This window comes from Oreochromis niloticus, linkage group LG18 (assembly GCF_001858045.2).
Source record: "Oreochromis niloticus isolate F11D_XX linkage group LG18, O_niloticus_UMD_NMBU, whole genome shotgun sequence".
Classification (NCBI taxonomy): domain Eukaryota; kingdom Metazoa; phylum Chordata; class Actinopteri; order Cichliformes; family Cichlidae; genus Oreochromis; species Oreochromis niloticus.
The window spans coordinates 14,004,816-14,024,080 of NC_031982.2; the positions used below are offsets into that span (position 1 = coordinate 14,004,816).

The 19,265-nt window shown below is 41.8% G+C and overlaps 2 protein-coding genes across 5 annotated transcripts in view; both read right to left on the bottom strand.

Annotated features, from left to right (window-relative positions):
- The window catches only part of camsap2b (calmodulin regulated spectrin-associated protein family, member 2b), a 32,939-nt gene extending 24,144 nt beyond the window's left edge, over positions 1-8,795 (bottom strand). For 3 of the 4 annotated variants that reach the window (XM_005476207.4, XM_005476206.4, XM_025900581.1), the window contains exons 1-2: positions 8,082-8,794; positions 2,102-2,361 (exon numbers count right to left, since the gene is read on the bottom strand). In XM_005476207.4, the coding sequence (XP_005476264.1) occupies positions 2,102-2,361; positions 8,082-8,220 (399 nt within the window). In that variant the 5' untranslated portion in view covers positions 8,221-8,794. Of the gene's footprint in view, positions 1-2,101; positions 2,362-8,081 lie in introns of all 4 variants that reach the window. The other variant, XM_025900580.1, reaches the window with a different exon arrangement.
- A 1,259-nt stretch (positions 8,796-10,054) lies between these two features.
- On the bottom strand, positions 10,055-13,734 carry ticam1 (TIR domain containing adaptor molecule 1). The gene is made up of 2 exons (XM_005476208.4): positions 13,626-13,734; positions 10,055-13,175 (listed from the first exon to the last, which is right to left on the bottom strand). The coding sequence occupies exon 2, from the start codon at positions 13,041-13,043 to the stop codon at positions 11,391-11,393; it is 1,653 nt and encodes a 550-aa protein (XP_005476265.1). The 5' UTR covers positions 13,044-13,175; positions 13,626-13,734; the 3' UTR covers positions 10,055-11,390.
- Positions 13,735-19,265: the final 5,531 nt, after the last annotated feature.

The following is a 19,265-nucleotide window of genomic DNA, read 5'->3' on the forward strand; positions in this document are numbered from 1 at the left end:
CCAAAATGAAAAGCCTCAACTCTAGTGTGACCGAAATGATCCTGCTGAGTCCATAAATACATACAGCTCCTCTGCTTTGCAGAGGCAATCTAATGAAATCGCAAGGGCACAGAGTAACAATAAGACCAGACAGATTAACTAATAGCCTGCCGGCGTGTCAGACAAATGAAGGTCGATGAGTTAGAGAGTCGATAGGCTCCATTTGTTTACTTAACAACTGTCACTAAATCACCTGAAGCACACAAAGATGGAGGCGTGTGGACACACACTGGTCCTCACGTGCACTTCTACAGGTGTGCAAGGACATGGGGTCATTTAGCCCTGTGTCAACCTTCAAGACAACCTCACTCACACGCTGAAGGAGGCAAAGAGTACAGCCAAACATAGACACGAAAATTCAATTGGCTGCGTAACTTTGAATTACCTCTTGGAGCTGAAAATGCGGGCTAATAAAATACAGCTACAGCCTGAGAAAAATGCAGCAGCACAGGCAGGCTTAATGAAAAGTGCTAACTGCACCAAAATTCAGGAGAAAATAATTTTCTGGCTTCATTTCACGCATTAAGTAGAGTTAACATGAGGCAAGACAGAGAAAGACGAGAAACGCTGAGAGAGGCCGAGTGAGTGAGGGTGGAAGAAGGATGGAGAGGGGTGGAGAGAGAGAGAGAGGGAGGGAGGAGAAGGAAACGGTGCACTGCAATGCAGACACCTTTTGGCGTCAGCAGCAGTGCCCGGGCTCCAGCCGTGCATGTGTTAGCAGTGTGTGTGGATCTGCAGGCATCAACTCACCATCCTATCAGAACTAAAGCAAAATACCTCTCACACCTCTTAAAAAGGTGACAACATTATTACGGCTTTATATGAAACAATCAATTTGTAGATCAATCGGAAATTATCAATAGTTACTGTAACTGTTTAAGTTATATTTCAATCAAAGATGAAGCCTTTTTTTATTTGAGCGAGTGAGAAATCTGGTCTGACTGTTTTATACGACAGCAAACTGATCATCTTTGTTTTTTTCCACCTTTGGTTTGGTTGGACCAACAAGCAATAAAACAACATCGGTGAGCTAGACAGCCAAGTTGCTTTTTCAATTTCAATTCAATTTCAGTTATATAGCATCAAATGACAACTACAGTCACCTCAGGGTGTTTTATACTTTAAGATAAAGAACCTAAAACTTTTTTAAAATTTACCATTTTCTGACATTCTTTACACAAACCTCACAATGAGCATTTATTCGATGATGTAATGCCGCTAGACTATAATCTTTTCCATCCAGTCCTGAATGTAGTTTTGACAGCACACTACTATACGTGTAATATCTCTTAGTGAGGTGACCTGAGTCATGTTTGCGCTGTATTCAGTGACTGAACAGTGAGGAACGGTTTGCTAGAGGAAACCCATCATTAGCCGTTGTTTTACTTGCAAGAGGACGGATCTGTGAGGATGGTTTAACACTACGACTCATACGTATTCCATATGAGGGTGGCACACAGCAAAGCACACAGCAAAATCCATTGTCATATTAGTACCAGTATAATTATTTCTAACTGTGTAATCAAATAAAGCTGCTGTCGGGTTATTTGATTAAAATGATGTTTAAAGTCACACATTTCTGCTTCCAGTTCCTCAAAGTGAGCAGTGAGGGTTTGCAGGTTTCTCTGTTGTGAATAGTTTGGGAAAGTTTGTCAGATAAACCAAACAATGTGAAAATAAACTGGGGTCTGGGAAACGGTGGCACCGTTTCTGTGCTGTTTGAACATTTTATGAAGGATTTGTGAAAATAAGTGAGTAAACAGTCACTATAAACAAAGTATGATAATACATTGGCACATGTGAGCACATGCGTACACTTGCAGAGATTTAATTGACGTCATCACACGTTTCACACGTAACGCCTACAAGGATAATACCATATGTGGATCTTTGGATTTTAAATGTGAATCCACACATGCTTTGAAATCCAAAAGATGTCGCTGTCCACGCACGTGAAAAACATCTAACGTATAAATGCTCAATGAGGCAGAGAAATCCTTCTGCGTCACCTACTTTTTCACTGAATTCAGTCGTGCATTCTGCCAAAAACATCTCCACTCACCATGTTTATGGGTGTGCTGGTCAGATCCCTCTCTGTGACCAGTCTGTCCTTGTCTGTGACGTACAGGCCTTTCTGGGCCAGCGCCTGAATGACAGCGTTGTGTCCCAGTAACGGTTTGACAGCATCGCTGCGGAGGATCAGGCTTCCCGCCCGGCAGTAGAGCTCTGCAGACTGAAGAAGGCAGGCGACCGGAGGCTTCAGGTGCTCCTGGTTGTATTGGTCCCTGTAGAAAGGCTCAGCCAGCTCCTCTGGCACTGCATCTGAGGGGAAATACAGAAACAGAAAATGAGACAGGTCAAAGTTCGCACCTGCAGTTCCTCTTATGGCCACTTGAGACCAGTCTACTTTTACAGCAGAAATAAACAAATCAAATTCAGTTTTGGTCTTCATGACAGCTGCACAGGACGGTTATTTCATTTTATTTCCACAGATCTTACTCATTTAAATTATATTATGCTAATATAATTAAGGCCATAGCCACCTAAAGAGACAGGTCAGTGTGGAAACAGGTGACTGGAGCCACTAGCTGTCTGCTAATGACGCTCACTGAACAGGACCTCTCAGCTCTCTCTGTTCTGTGTCAGTGCCTCACAAATTATAGCATCCCATGTGGTTCATTCCACTAACAGGCCATTCAGGAAGTCTGTGCTCCGGGTTTGTTTTTTAAATAGTGAATACCTAGTAGCTCTGTGTCTGTGCGATGCACCCATACAGGCTACTGATGTGCCTTGTTAACCCAAAAAACAAGACGACGATGGACAACATGCTAAACTCAACGCTGTGGCCACAAAAACACTCACCTGCTACTTCATTAGGCACACCTGTTCAACTGCTCGTTAACACAAATATGTAATCATGGCAACAACTCAATGCATTTAGCCATGCAGACATGGTCCGAGCACCGGAATATGGAAGAAAGGTGATTTAAGAGACCCTGAACGAGGCATGTCCCTCTTTTGACCACAGTGAACCCATCTTCTGACGACTGTTTCCAGCACGATAACAAAACTCATCTCAAACTGGCTTCTTGAACACGACAATGACCTCCCTGTACTCAAACGACCTCCACAGTCACCGTTCTCTACCCAACAGAGCGCCTTCGGAATGTGCTGCAACTGGAGATTCACATCATGGATGTGCAGCGAAACACTGTGTGACGCTATTGTGTCAACATGGAGCGAAATCTGAGGAACGTTTCTGTCCAACTTTCACCTTTAACCTTGTTGAATCTACGCCATGAAGGATTTGAACACTCCTGAAGGCATCAATGCTAAGAAACAATCACACAGAGAATCAAAGAGATAATAAAAATGAAACCTTCTGAAGTTTACGCTCTGCTTTTCCTGTCTTTGCTACAATTCAATACACTCTAACACACCGACACTCACAAACTTTCAGAATGTGATCAACACATATGTCAGGAGCAATACTGCATGTCCAGTTCAGAGGTAAATGAATTAGTGTAAGCCAGAAAACTGTCATCCAGAGTGCTCCTCTTACTGAAGACCCGTACATGCAGAGCTAATTTGAGAGCAAAGAGTCGAGGTGTTTGATTTGCCAAGAGCGCTCTAGCCTGTGTTAGTGTTGGTGGAAGTGTGTGTTACAAAGCATGAAGCACCTTCTAATCCCGTTACCTCATCCTGTAAATCTGATTTGAAGAAAATAGCCAAACAGACACACACACAGAAAACAGCTTCTAGAACTCGCTCACTCCGGATCCTTTTCATCCTACTATGCTGTTGTTAACCACAGGTTGTGACTCAGAGCTGAACTAGTCATTAATCTATCGCTGAATGACATACATACTGCGCATATGAACTTCCATCCCACAGGCATGACTTTCAGACAAAACGCCTGTATAAGAATGTGTGTGTATGTGTGTGACACACTTTTAAAAGACTGTGTGCTTCAATACGTGTGTATTCCTGGTGTGTAGGGTCATTTCCTCTCTGCCTGCGTCTGAATCACCCTGAGGAAAACAAAGGACAGTGAAGGAATCCATCTTAAAGGTACAGCTTTCCTCTTCGAAACAAGAAAAATAGTGTTGAAGAAAAAGCTTTACCAAACAACTTAAAAAAAAAATCAAATATGTAAAGCTCAGTGCAGGGAAAAAAAAACTCTATTAGGCTTGTGATCAAACCTCAGCAGTTTTCCAGTGGCTGTGGTTAGCACAAGCCTCCCTGTGCTTCGACAGTGGGTGATGAAAAGAGATATTTAAAGCAACAGGCAGATGTTAAACGGCTCCATAACAAGCCCTGCTGCATCCAGCCTCAGCGTTCAGAAATCAGTCGAGGTTTTGTAAGAAGTATAAAGTTGATTAGCAGAGAGGAGCTCACATCGCTGTGACTTTGGTGTCTGATAATTATACTTTTGTTTGAACTGTTTAGTTACACTCCCCACAAAGAGCTGTCACAACGACGTAAAGCCTTGGATAATAATGCTTTCTGTGTCACTTTAAAGTACTAAAGAAATCACATGACCTTTTATACTTAAAGGTCAATAAAACAATTAAACAAGGAGCTACAGCAGGCTACGAGAGGACAAAGAGCCCCGCTTTTGTAGAGTTCATGAAAATTTGCCTGGTCAAGTAAAAACTCTCTCCTTTGTGTTGGCCATCAAAGAGGAAACAGACAGGAAGTAGCTGCCACAGGAAGTCCACATGGAGAAGACTGCTCCCCTGGAGACCTCTGGGATTACCGCTCAGCAGCGTTTATATCTGCTGGCTTACAGCTGTACGTTTAAATAGAATACATATTAGTTTTATTGGGTCTCGTTTAGTGCTCATCTTGATCATTATTATTCCCTTTAAACCTTTAAAGACTTCGTTGGCCATTTGCGTGAAAACAACACTGACATCTTGTTTGAAAACTGTTGTCCTATGCATAAGCACCAAGAACACTCAAGTTATGTTCCTGTCGATCGAGGTTTCTGATGTAGTAGCTGGGGAGTGCATTTACATTGGAGCACCTAAAATAAGGTCAACTAAAGGCCAGTACACGAGCACCTAGAGAACCAAGCTCGGTACTTCTCATTATCCGGAACATCTTTGAATACTTGATTCTATTAATAGTTAGCACTGTGGCCGTGCTGCTGAAAAACTCAGGCGACCTTTGTTGTTTTAAGTTCATCTGATGCCAACATGGAGCTCTCTAAAGTGCTCTAAGATTTATTTCACACACAAACTAATCACAACTCTGTTGCTGATCTTTTCAGCTCATGTGATATCAGTCTGAAGTAGGGCTGTTCGATATAACGATATATATCGGATGACGATATAAAAACGTCTATCGTTTCATTTTACGCTATCGTTTGTTTCGTGGTGTCGCAAAATAAACTGTTTACGGCAATATTTTTTCATTATTTTGATGGTCACTGTAGTGGCTATATTAATTTCCTAAAGTTCTCTCTTTCTCTTATATTTAATATAACCACACTACAGACGGACAAGCGCTTGTTTTTATGCGTTGTCGTTAGCAACAACGACGGTAAAACCACCGCATGTCTGCTTGTTTATTTTCCACATAAACCTTTCACAATAAAGCTCAAGATCCTGTTGAGACTTTTCAAAATAAACTGAATCACGTGAAAGATGCAGAGTATTTACGGATGAGAAGCAAAAATGAGCCATCAGGTGCTAAAAAATAAACCTTAGACTCAAACGTTAGAACAGGCTTTTCCCCGCAGCACGCTGTGTAATAAATACTCACAAAGAAAACAGCGGCCGTTACAACCTATGTCTAAAAATGTATAGTTTCATGCATCAGTTAAAACACTCGACTCCAGGTACGCGACGCCCAGCTGGAAACACTTCACGCAAGTCGAGCTGCCCGAGATTCACAGAATTTACAGAAAATGTTACATTTTTGTGATTTATATCGTTATCGGACGATAGATGTCTTAATATCGGGATATGAGATTTTGGTCATATCGCACAGCCCTAGTCTGAAGCTTTAAAAAGGATAGATTTTCAGGCTTGTATATATTTAAACACATATATGGCATGCAGATCCATTTCTCTGAAGTTGGGGCACAAACTTTAAACTGATGGGAACAGAGCTGTTCCCACTGAGCACCACCGGACTCAAGCCATAGCTCATGCTTCCTATCTAGGCCAAACAGGACTCTGAGGACCGGTTGTGAATTGGGCCACAGTTCTCGCCGGTGCTGGGAGCTGAAACTGTGTCACCGGAGGCACGGAGGGAAAAAAAACAAAACCCACCAAAGTGGCAGCAGCAGCATGCTGCAACAGCCGCAGGGTCCTGCACAACCAAGCTTGGCCTTCTCACACACTACTATCCTGCATGTCTCTCCACAATTTCATGGCTCCTGAGGTTGAAGAAAAAGTAACGTAGTGCTCACGTCGGTAGACGCTGTAAGATCAATGAGGTCTGCCCTATTATCTGTCTCTTTCTAGGTTTGTCTGTCTGTGTAGTGTCCACGCAGATGTTAAAATATTTCATTAACAGCTGGAGTGAACCTCTGGGCTCAGACGAGGCTGGAATTACTCCGTCTTTATGAGGCCGAGATGTTTCACAGAGGACAAGAGACAGGATAACTCTGAGGTACACACACATGCTGTCACATATACAGACAGAGATCCACATGAAAACACAACAGTGACAGAAGAAGCTAAAGCTAACACTGGGCTGCCTGGAAGCTGTGAGCTGTAAGCAGCTGTTAGATACACAGAGAATCATTTCAGGAGAGCCGCAGTGATCAGATACTGTGTTTATGCCAATGGTTTCCAGCCCTTTTCCTCTGACATGCTGCCAAAGTGCTGTTCGATAAGCTCAATAACCAATTCATTAGCATAATCCCACATGTTCACATGTCTTCATTAGGAATTTCTACTACTTCTCCATTACTTATAGTTATACTCATATGCTCAAACTTGTTTGCATCCACTCAAATCATACCCCTGACCACTGCATAAGTCTTCTCCTCAAGCACTTCTACACTTAATTGTGAGTCACTCATTTAGCTAAGCCACTGAATATTGATTTAAATGGGCTCCTTATAACTTTTAAGAACCAGATTTTTTGGCTATATCATACTATTTTAGATATGAAAAAACTTCATTATAATCATTTAAATGTTTTTTCCACTAAGTAAATGTGATGAAACTCATGTGTTTATAGTCTCTTTGCCATTTTTCTTCACTTTATTTAATGATAAACTGAAAGTTTTGGCACAACCTCTGGGTTTAATAATCATTAGTCAACATTTATCAGATGACCTGATGCAGAGAAAAGCAAGTCTGCCATTATTAAAAACACAATTAGCCAAAGCAGAAGAGACGTCTGTGCATGGTTCAGCCCACTGATTACTTCAATGATCATATTTTATGCATGTGAATAAATGCACGTGTGCATTTTATTTATAATCTATTCTTGCAGGGAGTCTTTTGAATTCTTGTTTCTTTTTTTTTAAAGACCAAACTATTATTCTCTTAATATACCAACAAGTTACAGTCCTAAACTGAAGTTATGAGCCAGAAGCTGATCCGATCTGTCCAACCTGACTTCTGCTACTGGGAATAATTAGCAGCAGGTCAGCAAAAGGTTAAACCAATAATCCTGAACCAATAGTGGAGGGATACAGTGAGGCTGATATGACATATGGACTGACTTTAGAAACCCAGCCTAATGTAACCAGAAGAGAGATTTTTATGGCCTCCAGCTAGTTTAAGCCGTCATATAGGCTCCACGTTAGTGAATGGTTAAATAGGACTTTGAATGGGAAATAATGGGAAGATTTCTTGCCCTAATAACGAGGTTTAATTGTGTTTGTCTGTCACAGTGAGAGTCTGATTACAGGATGCTGTTTACAAAACAGTCTCACTTGCACACCCTCTGGTCCGACACGACAGCAGGCCTTATTATTACACATGTTAGATAATTATCTTAACAGCATTTTCCACTATTCTCATCCAAAAAATTCAAAAAGAAAAATGGGAAAGGAGGAGCGAGGCACCACCTACCCGAGCCGAAAGCCTTGGCCACCAGCCACGTCAGGCTGCATGATATCTTGGCCCTGGTGAAGTCGTAGTGATCGAAGCTCTTGATGGCAGGGACGATGAAGGTCCGTCTCATCCCTCTGTCATCTGCCGCATCTCCCATCGTTTCACTATGAGGGACCCGCTGCTTTACTGCTGCTGCTGGAGGCTCAGTCAGCAGGAGTTCCTCCTGACTGCGGATAACATCCCGTCCAGAGGAATTCAATGCACCAAAATTTCCTTCTCCTAAAAAACCGAAAAAAATCAAAGGGGGAAAAACCCAACAACTTTGGCCTGGTTTCTGAGAGCACGACGAGTTGGAAATGAAACGGCGCCCCTCGGTTTATATGAGCTCCATCCTCAGCGTTACGTCCTTATGTTTCCGTGATAGCCTTAAACCCTGGCAGCACGGCGCAGTTTAGTGGCAGGATTTCTGAAGATTTCCTCCATTCCCTGACATTACTATCCTCCGGTCTCCCGACATAACGGAGCAGCTGTTTGGCACGGGAGCAGCGCTAGAGCCCGGCACCACGGGACACTTTCCCGGTCACACCGAGCAGGCTGTTTTTGTTCATGCCGCTCTCCTTCTTCTTTTTTTCCCCTTTCCTAACTGTTTTCTCTCCCTCTGTATCTCGGCGGCGTCTCCCCTGCGCTTTTCCTGCCGCACTGATCGGAGGATGGAGCGCACTGCGCACGCGCGATCCACCCACCCAGTCTGCTCCGTCCTGACAGGAGTCGCCACAGTGTAATATAAACCAAGGTGGAGTTAACTAAATCCCAAATGTTGTTTCCAAGGAGAAATACACTTCCAGCTAGTTCAACATGTTCTCCTAATGCTGTGAGGCCAGTTTATAGGAAGGCGATCCGCAGTTCACTGAAGTGTTAGGATAAAACTTCGGACTGAACGTGATTCCTTTGAATGTAACTTTCCCTAAATATATGCAGATGAGGACAGAATTATTAGCCTCCCACCTCAAAAATGTGCTTAAAATATTCAATCAGTGGTGTGCACAGAGTCTCCCACAGTGTGATGTTACAGTACGACCGTCTGTCACTACAGACATAGTATCATGTTACATACTGTTGGCATCCTTACAAAATGTACACAAAAACCTGACAATGTGATGTGGAAGAAAATTTATAATCAGAAGAAGACTCTGGCCTTCTTCTCAGTTGGCTCAGTGGGTAGATTGGGTCATCTAACAGTTGAAAGGTCGGTGGACTGATCTGTTGCTTCTCCAGTCCACATACCTAAGTATCCTCAGGCAACATACAAACTGGGAGCTGATTCCATAGCAGCCTGAAAGCTTAAGGCTCTGCCTCCCATTCTACTTTTAGAAACTCTAGGAACCACAAGTAAGCCCGCAGTCTGAAAGCAAAGTGCTCTATTAGACTTATGTGATAGAATGAAGTCTTTAAGATATGATGTGACCTTACCATTCAGGACTCTGTATGTGAGGAGAAGGACTTCAAAGCTACCTCTGGATATTACAAAGGCAGATAAAGAGATCCTAACATGAAAAACATATGATCTCTCTTTCTAGTTTCTGTCAGCAGTCTTACTGCAGCGTTTGAAACCAGATGGATGATTGTTAAGAGAGTTATTGGGACCTCACAGTAATAAGAAACTACAATAGTCCAGCCTGGAGGAAATAAATGTGGGTTTTTCAGCATCACTCTGAGACAGGATGCTCATAACTTTGACAATATTGTACAGAAGAAAGAAGACAGTCCCAGTACACCACCACCAACGTCTGCTACCTCATAATAAACGTGAAGAAGAATGATCAGCTTTTCAACATTTTGTTTGAAAACTGAAAATAGAGAACATATAAATAGAATTAATAGCAGACATGTTGCATTGGATTTCAGTGCCCGGTGAGTATACGTGATGCGACACAACTCACATGCTAATAATCAACATTTTGATTTTGACTGTGTGGAAATAATGTGAGAACTACCATTATCTTTAATTTATTTAAAATAAATTTATATCACAATAAAGTGCAAAAAGCAAATGTTTCTCATAACCTTCTGAAGTATGTCAGTGGTTCAATTCTTACATGACAGAAGAGTCGCTGACAAGTTCAGGTCATAACAACTTGAGAAGTTTTCTTAGCATTTGAGACTGAGGATCAGTCACAGAAGACAAAAGTACCATGAAATAAAGCACAGACGTGTTTGACAAAGACATCATCATCATCATCAGTAAACTCTTTGATATTACATCAGAAAATGCCACACAAAAGAAGGAGAACCTAAATGAAATATCAATGACACTTACAGTAAATTTATCCCAAAAAAGAAGACTCAGCAGAACTAAAAAGACATCTGGAAATGTACGTTTCTTTTGAAAGGTTTTTAAAGTTTTCCCTGGTAGTTTGTTTTGACATGAATATGACCCGATCAGCAAGTTCTTTAAAATCATCTTTCCAACCAACCACCGTTTGTCAACAAGTTGCTTCTTGTTGCATTTTTTTCCCTTCATTTCAACTTAATCATCATCCAAATGTTACACATCTGTTCCAAAGTTTACACAGCAATTTCCTCCCCTCCCCACCAACCGGTCCTAACAGGTGGCTGCACCTTCCCTGAGCCTGGTTCTGCTGGAGGTTTCTTCCTGTAAAAAGTGAGTTTTTTCTTCTCACAGTCACCAAGTGCTTGCTCAGAGGGGGTCGTCTGATTGTCGGGGTTTTCTCTCTGTTATTGTAGGGTCTTTACCTTACTGTATAAAGCACCTCGAGGTGGCTGTTGTTGTGTTTTGGCGCTATATAAGTAAAACTGAATTGAATTGAACGGATTACATTTGGCCATACTCAAATCAGCACTTGAGATGAATATGGAAATTATATTAAAATTACTTTTTTTCCAGTGACTCTGTTAGATGACTGCAGTCATGGGAATGGATGGGAAGTGTGTAAGAGTGCTGCACCCTAGTGTCTGCAAAGAGCTCATACAGCTGAAGAGGTTAAAAAGGAAGCCTCTCTTATCGGTCAGTAGATGGCACTCCTATGCCAATTATACCATAAAATGGCCCTGCTCAGTTCAGCATACTTGATCACTACTACACTGTTTTCATGTACTTAATGGCTCTTTTGCTGCTCTATTGGCATTTCTTTCGCTGACAGGTTTGATTGCACTGACGTAAACTGCAGCAAATAAATTCCTCATAGTGGTCGTTACAGCTTTAACACTTTAGTGTTCAGGAAAAACATGAATACTTCTTTCGTTCTCAGCATATAAACTGATGCCACACGTGCCATGAAATGTCTAGCTTCACTGCTCCCCCTTTGTTTAAACGGAATCCTCCCTGTTTGCATTTCCAACCAAATCCACATTCATTCGAGAGTCGTTACCAATCATAATGTAGTTAGCATTTTCAATGTGAATGTTTGGCTGTGGGTGCCACGCAGCCGTCGGGGGCCCTGGTCGAAGGTTTGGTTCTACTGAAATTGTCACGTTGCTTATTTTATTTAAATGCTTCATTGTCTGTTTCTGAGCTTTCTCCTGTTTCCAGATCCGTCTCTGTTTTTCAATTTTTGCAGGCAACAATGACTTTTGGATCTTTTTCTCAAAGTTCTTTCTCTCTTCAAGTGGGTTCACTCCCTGCAGCACCATAGGCATATCCTGTTTGGGCATGCAGTTCTCTCGTGGCAGCAGAGGGATCACGGTGTTGTACTTGTGTGCCTTGTTTATAGAGTTGACGAAGGCAGCGTTCGCCTTTAGATCCAGCATGCAAGTGTTGAAGTTGCGGGTGAGCAGCAACAGGGTGAAGGCTGAGTTGTTGATGGCGTCCTCCATGCTCTTTATAGTGGTCTTTCCGGGGATGGAAAAGTCAGAGAAAGTCGCACCTTCAAATTCACCACCGATGGCTGCTTCTATTTTCTCCTTCATGCTTTCGGCCATATCTGAATCATCTGGCGCATGGAAGATAACAAATGCATAAAATATTTCTTCTTCCTCTTCTTCCACAGCTTTGCTTTCGTGTATTTCTCCAGGAACACTCATCTTCGGTAGTTTAGGACTTGGCGTTTTTGTTTGATTGTCTGATTTTGTGTCACTCTCATTGCTCACTAGTGATGCTGCTGCTGCTGGTGTGCCATACTTACTTGAGTCTTGTTTTGGGTCAAACGGAGGAGATCCAGTGGTCTTAGGCTGAGCTTCAGATGACTGAGGTGGCTCGGTCACATTTTGTGCTCTGTTTTCTTTAACGCTGAGGACGGGAGGATTCGATTTGGGGTTTCCTGGGGTCTCTGGAGAAGTTCTGGGTGCTTGAAACAAGACTGTTGAGGGCATACTTATCTCCAGATGAGTAGGGTAAGAGGGCATTGAGGGGAGATTTGCACTGAGGGGGCTGGGTAGAGATGAAGCTGACGAAACTTGAGATTTTTCCACGCTACTGAGAAGATTGGAGTCAGGCTCTGCTCTCTGATCACTGGAGGAGGACATCCACTCTGCAAACTCAGGCCCACAGACATTTTTAGCTTCCTCCAGGAATTTATAGTTGTGTTCCAGGTCATTACCATTTCTTGTTTTCACACAGTCACTAGAAAGAGCTCGCTTGTATGCCAGATTTCTCTGCAGTGGGTCACACAGCCTCTGCTCTGTCAAAACTTTAAAAACATGAGCCAGCTCTGCCAACGATTCTCCCGTTAAGGCTTCAAAAAGACCGCAATGAGCTCCAAAATCTTCTAAATTGCGTCCTCTCATCTGACACTTCTCGGCCACATGCTTAGCGAGGGAGCTGTCCGTCAACATCTGGAGTTTGTCGAGAGCTTCCGCCTCCCTGTGGAGGACGATGAGACACAAGGCGTGTATGATTTTATCTTCGGGAGACTCACCCAACTGGAATGTCAGACTAAGGAGTCGTTCTGAAGGTGCCTTAACAAGAAGGTCAAAGACATCCCTCAGTCCTGTCCCATGGTTGGCTTGGCTCTCGAGACTCATTTTCAACTTCACTTGTGAGCCAGCGTGTAACAGAAGTCGATAGGATCACATGTGACTGTCGAGCATAACCATTCTCAGTTCTTCAGGGACTTGAGTTGCTGAAGAAGTGCCGTTTCCTGTATGTTCCTCTTTCTTTAGGAATAAAAAAAAGAAAACGTGTCAGAAATCACAGAGCTAACACGTGGTCACAACATGATGTGCTTCAGCTGTATGCAAAAAGTAACTTCAATGAATTTTAATACATCAAGCTTAGCATTTTGTCTCCCTCTTGTGATCTTTCATTATTCGTCTTTGGATTATGTTCTGTAGAGGCAAAATAAACTTTCATCTGATCATTTTGGACTAAAACAACGGAAATCAGCACCAGCATCATGCTCCAAAAGCTATGACTGAGCTATGTGTGTGTTTCTAGCTCAAAATAAGGAAGTCCCAAAGACTGTTTTTCTGCTTCAGCTAAGTTTTCAGATAGAAACTTTTTTATCTTAAAATCCAAAAACAAGGCTCTGAGAGACCGATGATTAGTAACCCTAGCCTCAATAAGTCTCGTCAAACTTCTACACTAAACTTTTCCAGTGAACGTACCTGCTGAAGTTGTAGGCCTCTGCCAGCCTGAAGTAATTTTGGAGGACATACTGATGATGTCACAGCTTGCGAAGTACAGGAGCTCACGAGGGACAAAAGACTGAAGCAGGAAGAAGCCTCAATCCCAACCGAGATTACAGCTCTCCCGTGGGTTCTCCATATTACAGAGTTTACCATGCTTAAGAGACTCTATTTATCATGTAAACATTTAACACTTTAACATGTATTTTCATATAGTATGGTAACTTTTTCATACAATTTGAATCTGCCAAGAAGACAAAGAAAAAAAATCTCTTCTTGTGGGGAAGTGTGGAAGTCTTGAGCACAATGGGCGTACAAGAGAGGAGGAATTCTGGCATTTTCCCCTCTCGGCTGAGAGGCAAGTGTATTTTTATCCACAGAGGAAACCTCCAACCCTGTATTTACCAGGGGTGGGGTCACACCAGGCACACTGAAAACCAAGATCAAGTCCTTCAATGCAGCGCAGACACAGAGCCTCTCTGTTCTGAGTGCTGAGAGCGGTATGTGATATGTTTACTGCACGTAACCATTTCTGAAGGATTAATGTGACTCTATAGGAAGTGTGGTTTTTATGCCTTCCTTAAATATCTCAAGACTGGAATTTCAGTTTCTTTATGGAATAAGACATAAAGCACACACACACACACACATAACCTCCTCTGTAACTGACAGCAAGCCAAGAAAACCAAGAAACCATATGAATGATACATTTAATCTACACTCACTGGCCACTTTATTAGGTACACTTTGCTAGTACTGGGCTGGGCCCTCTTTTGCCTTAAGAACAGCGTTTATTCTTCATGATACAGGGTCAACAATGTCCTAGAAATAGTCCTCAGAGATCCACCGCAGGACTGAAGTGTGGTTACTGTGGAGGCCTTTTGAGTACAGTGAACTCACTGAAACCAGTTTGAGAAGAAGCCATCGGAAAATGGGTACACTGCAGTCATAAAAGGATGGACATGGTTAGCAGAAACAGTCAGACTGTGGTGTTTAAAAGATGCTCCCACACCATTACACCGCCACCACATGGATCAAGACAGGATGGATCCATGTTTTCATGCTGTTTACAGCAAGTTCAGAACCTACCATCTAAATGCTGTAACAGAAGTTGAGACCCATCAGACCAGGAAATGGTTTTCCAGTTTTCTAGTGTCCAACTTTGCTGAGCCCATGTGAAGTGTGGTCTTCTGTTGCTGTGGCCCAGTCTGCTTCAAGGTTTTACATGTTGTGTGTTCAGAGATGCTCACCTGCATACAGAGAACTGTATGCAGGTGAGCTCTTGTTTGCACCATTCTCTGCAAACTGTAGAGGTGCTTGTGTGGGACAGTCTCATTACATCAGTAATTTCGGAAATACTCACAGCAGCCAATATCCATGCCACCGTCAAAGTCACTTAAATCACATCTCTCCCTTATTCTGATGCTCAGTTTGAACTTTAGAAGGTTGTCTTGAACATCAAAAAGCCCAAAGATACTAATAAATGGCAAAAGAATCAGTGAGACTCAATTGTATTGATTATGTAATACGAGATGGGTTTTGTAACATTTTCCTGATTCTGAATCGTGTTTAGAATCAAAACTGAAGCAAGTTTTAATCAGGACATCTCCTTTATTTCACCGCAGCGATCTAGCTACTGAAAGGATCCTGAGAGACAGACTAAACATGGAGGAAATCACAGGATTTTCTGTATGTGCAATACATTTAATACATTACATTTAATATTAGGTGAATGTGGAATATTTGGTGCAGGTTACATAAACTGATGGGTCACACAGAATATAGTGTAACACCAGCAGACAGGTGAGGTGGAGCTTTAGAAAGATAATGCCCCAAAGTTCTTACTTAAACACAAAGATGGGCAGATAAATATTTAAGCAACCTGCGTATTGTGCGTACCGTGATGCAAATACAGCATCAGAAAGTGGTTTAGTTGACTAAAGCCAATCCGTCAGACTTGTTAACAGCTTTGTTGCTTCTGTGTACATTACCAGCTTTGCCATGAAGAAACAAAAGAGACTCTGTAATAGAGTTAATAAATGAAAGATTCAGTGAGGGATTTGTTGTCCACAGAGCTCATGAATATGATGATTTTAGCTGGAAGTGCGCCCAACTGAGACTGCCTTTCAGAAGCCATCTTTATACGTGAGAGACAAGTCAGTGTACGCTGTACATGCTATAACATCATCTAGTGTATAGTTAGCAGCATACCTGACTCTTGGAGTTGTGACTTGATTTAAGGTTAGCAACAATAATTAACAAATATGTGTTCTTTATGCTGAAATATGAAACATTTTGTGACAATTAAACAAATCTTTTCCGGTTTCAGGTGCAATTCAAGTTTTAACTGAGGTATGTAATAATTAGAAAATGTTGATTAAATACTGTTAATTCACATATTTAGGATACTGAGGGAGGAAAAAGGTAGCCATAGTGTTTTTAATGTCACAGAAAGAATCCGAAGAAAGTATTAAAAAAAGCTGGACGCCCTTAGGATCCTTTTCACACATATGTTATATATATATTTTCTTATAAACTCTCACACACCATTAAATGCCCTTGTATAAGATTTGCACGCAAGGTTTGCTATGCACACACACGCACACACACACACACGCACACACACACACACGCACACACACACACACACACGCACACACACACACACACGCACACAGCCTCGGGATCATCCTCAGTCTGTTACGTAACACACTGCCAAACGTCCATCTTTATTGAGGACAATTCTTCTAACGAGAGACACGCTCTCCCAGCAGCTGTGTTAGTCAGCCTGCCAGTAAATTTGCTTTCACCTGCAGGCAAAATCATGTAGTAAGAGGCTGTGTCAGTTCTGCGAATCCCGACATCGTACAGGAAACATGACGTGGTTCGCCACACATGCAACTCTCCCTTTATCAAAGCTGAAATGCAAACATGTGTATGTCTGCGTGTTTGTGAGTGTGTTTTCTGGCCGTGGGAGAGAGAGAGGCCCCGGGGGACACACAGAAGGGTCACATATAAGAGGCTTTACGGCAGACAAGTGAAAAGGGGGCCCTTCCTTGGACAGAGACTAAAGATTAGGATGAAAGACATATGAGTGTGTATGGAGCGGGTTGGGGGGGTTGGTGGGGGTGCCTCTATTTTTTATGTCTCACCCACTGCTGCATCTCTCACACGGGCCATTCAAAATGAGCAGGAAGTAGAAGAGAGATAAGATAGCGAGATAGGTGCCTAGCGAAAGACAAAGTGAGACCCTGACTGATCGATAGGCTCTTTAGAATTCAGTTTGCGAGAGACCGAGGAGAGGCCGCGCAATGCACGGCTCTTTTTCCCAGCCACTTGATTCGTCACACATGCTAAGAGAATTTAACACACTTGCTCCTGGCGAGCAAATATATTCTCCGCACACATGTACATGTGAAGACGTGCGCATACAAAGCCATGCACTCATTCAAACAAGCACCCCACAACTGCCCACCCACTGTTTTTGGCCTCTGCTTGAACACTGAAAGAAACACCTGCGTTACAGCCAGTGCTCCACTCTGAAGGGAAGTTTTGCATTTTTCTGCAGTTTTTGTTTAAAGCAGAATACAGCTTTAAAAGCTTACGCAACAGTTTATTTTGTTCAGATTAAGATAAAGGTTATGGATGGATGGGTGCAGCTTTAGGTAGCCTACACACATTCAGGCGTGTTCTGTGTATCAAGGCAAAAATAAACTATCACATACTGAGGCTAGTTTATGCTGTTGACAAAGCGAGCCAACAGATCTGAGCTAATGTGACAGTTAACTAGCATTAATTCAGGAGCAAAAGTAAATGAAGCGGGCCTGCGGACACGACAGGGGAGTGCAGCGGGGATGGGAAGACGTGTGTACTGTACCACACTGGACCATGCTTGGATGAGCATGTAGGCCATGCCAACAACAATGCATAATACAGCCTCTGGTGATGGGGGGATGGATACGAACACACACAGCGCTCCCACCTTACCTCATGCGCACACAACACGCAGACATTCACTCGTGCAAGCGCACGCGCACAAACTCACACGCATGCACAGACATTGACGGTGATGCGGCATGGAGCAGTTTATGCTCATATCAAAAGAAAGTCTTTGATCAGCGTGACAGGAAGGGCACTCGCCCCAAAGGAATTAGCTAACTCTCCTGCCTTGCACAAAAAAAAAAGCACATCCACAATAAATCAGGCGTGCTTGCATTTGCAACAGAGGGGAGAGAACGTTTGATATTTAGCTTCATTAATATGCTAAATGTATGAATATGATTTGTTCCAGTTCACTGTCCAGAGTTGCATGTCCATAGTGCCATGATAACCATAAAAAGCAGAATATGCAGAAATTCAGGTTGCATGTATAATCCGCTCAGTTTAACAGCCTGTTACTCTGCACAAGCAATTTACATACAGCTCTTATATTAGTACCACTTTTATTTCTCCTAAAAAAATATGTCCTGACACGAAGAATACTTTTAAAAGAACCCCCAATTTTGTTTATTTTTGCTTGATGGAGCACTTCACCGATATAAGATACGGTTAAGGTGATGTCATATTTCCTCTTAGAATATAAAATTGAAGATAATTAATTAGGAACAGTTTGATACTTAGATTTTGTTGCTTAATGTTAATAATAAGATTACAACATTCATGTTTGTCACTTAGATTTAAGGCTACGGTCTGGAGCTGTTTAGTTTTGTTTAAGTTAGCATAAAAACTTTTTTTTAAAAAAAGGAAGAATACCTCATAACCATCACTTTTCATTTTTTTTTCCAGTTCATAATTTATATATATAACATAAACAAGCATATTATTATTTGTAAATTACACACCTATGAGAATGGGCAAGGCTAAATATTTTCTCTACTCTCAGCTAAGCTAAGCTAGCTTCCGCCTGACTATAGCTTAGCTGTTTTCAATCTTTCTATCTAGTTATAGTAAACAAAGTAAATATTTAATTATATTATTATATTATATATTGCATTTGGAGATACTAACTTGAAATTTTGATTTTTGTTGGCAGTTAGCCTTTGATTGATAAGCATTTTATTTTTTGCAGTATAGCATTGTGTTATACTTTTGAAATACAATTGGATTTCCAACAGGAAACATGCTAACACCTGGCTATTCTTTGGTTATGGATCTATGACGGGATGCTAACTACAGCAGATGGTAACAGCATAGTTAAAACAAAAACTTTAAATAAACTTACAGAAATGTACATCAGAAGGTTGTGGTGGTTGGCAGTGACAATTAGCAATACAGTAGCCGCTGCTTCAAATTCTCTGCTACGTCTTATTGGTGTAGGAAGTCAACATTTTTGTATAATTGTACCACATGATTCATTAATATGTTCATGCTTGCGTTAAAAGAAATTAAAAAAGAACTAGCTATGAGCTCTAATTAGGGGATAAAGTAGGATTTGGCAGCTAGGATAACCCTAAAGGCCTTTACACAAAAAGCATGCTGTGAAAAAGCAACATGAGATCTGAACTTCCTGTGTAATGAAAAAAAAAATGAACTTAACATCAAACCATGATGAGCTGGTTTCTAAACAAGAAAAGTAAGAAACAGGTTCATATAATTCAAAATAGAAGGCAGTTTCGTACA

Coding starts and splice junctions, on each gene's coding strand:
- ticam1 (XM_005476208.4), bottom strand. CDS start 13,043: ATGAGTCTCGAGAGCCAAGCCAACCATGGGACAGGACTGAGGGATGTC.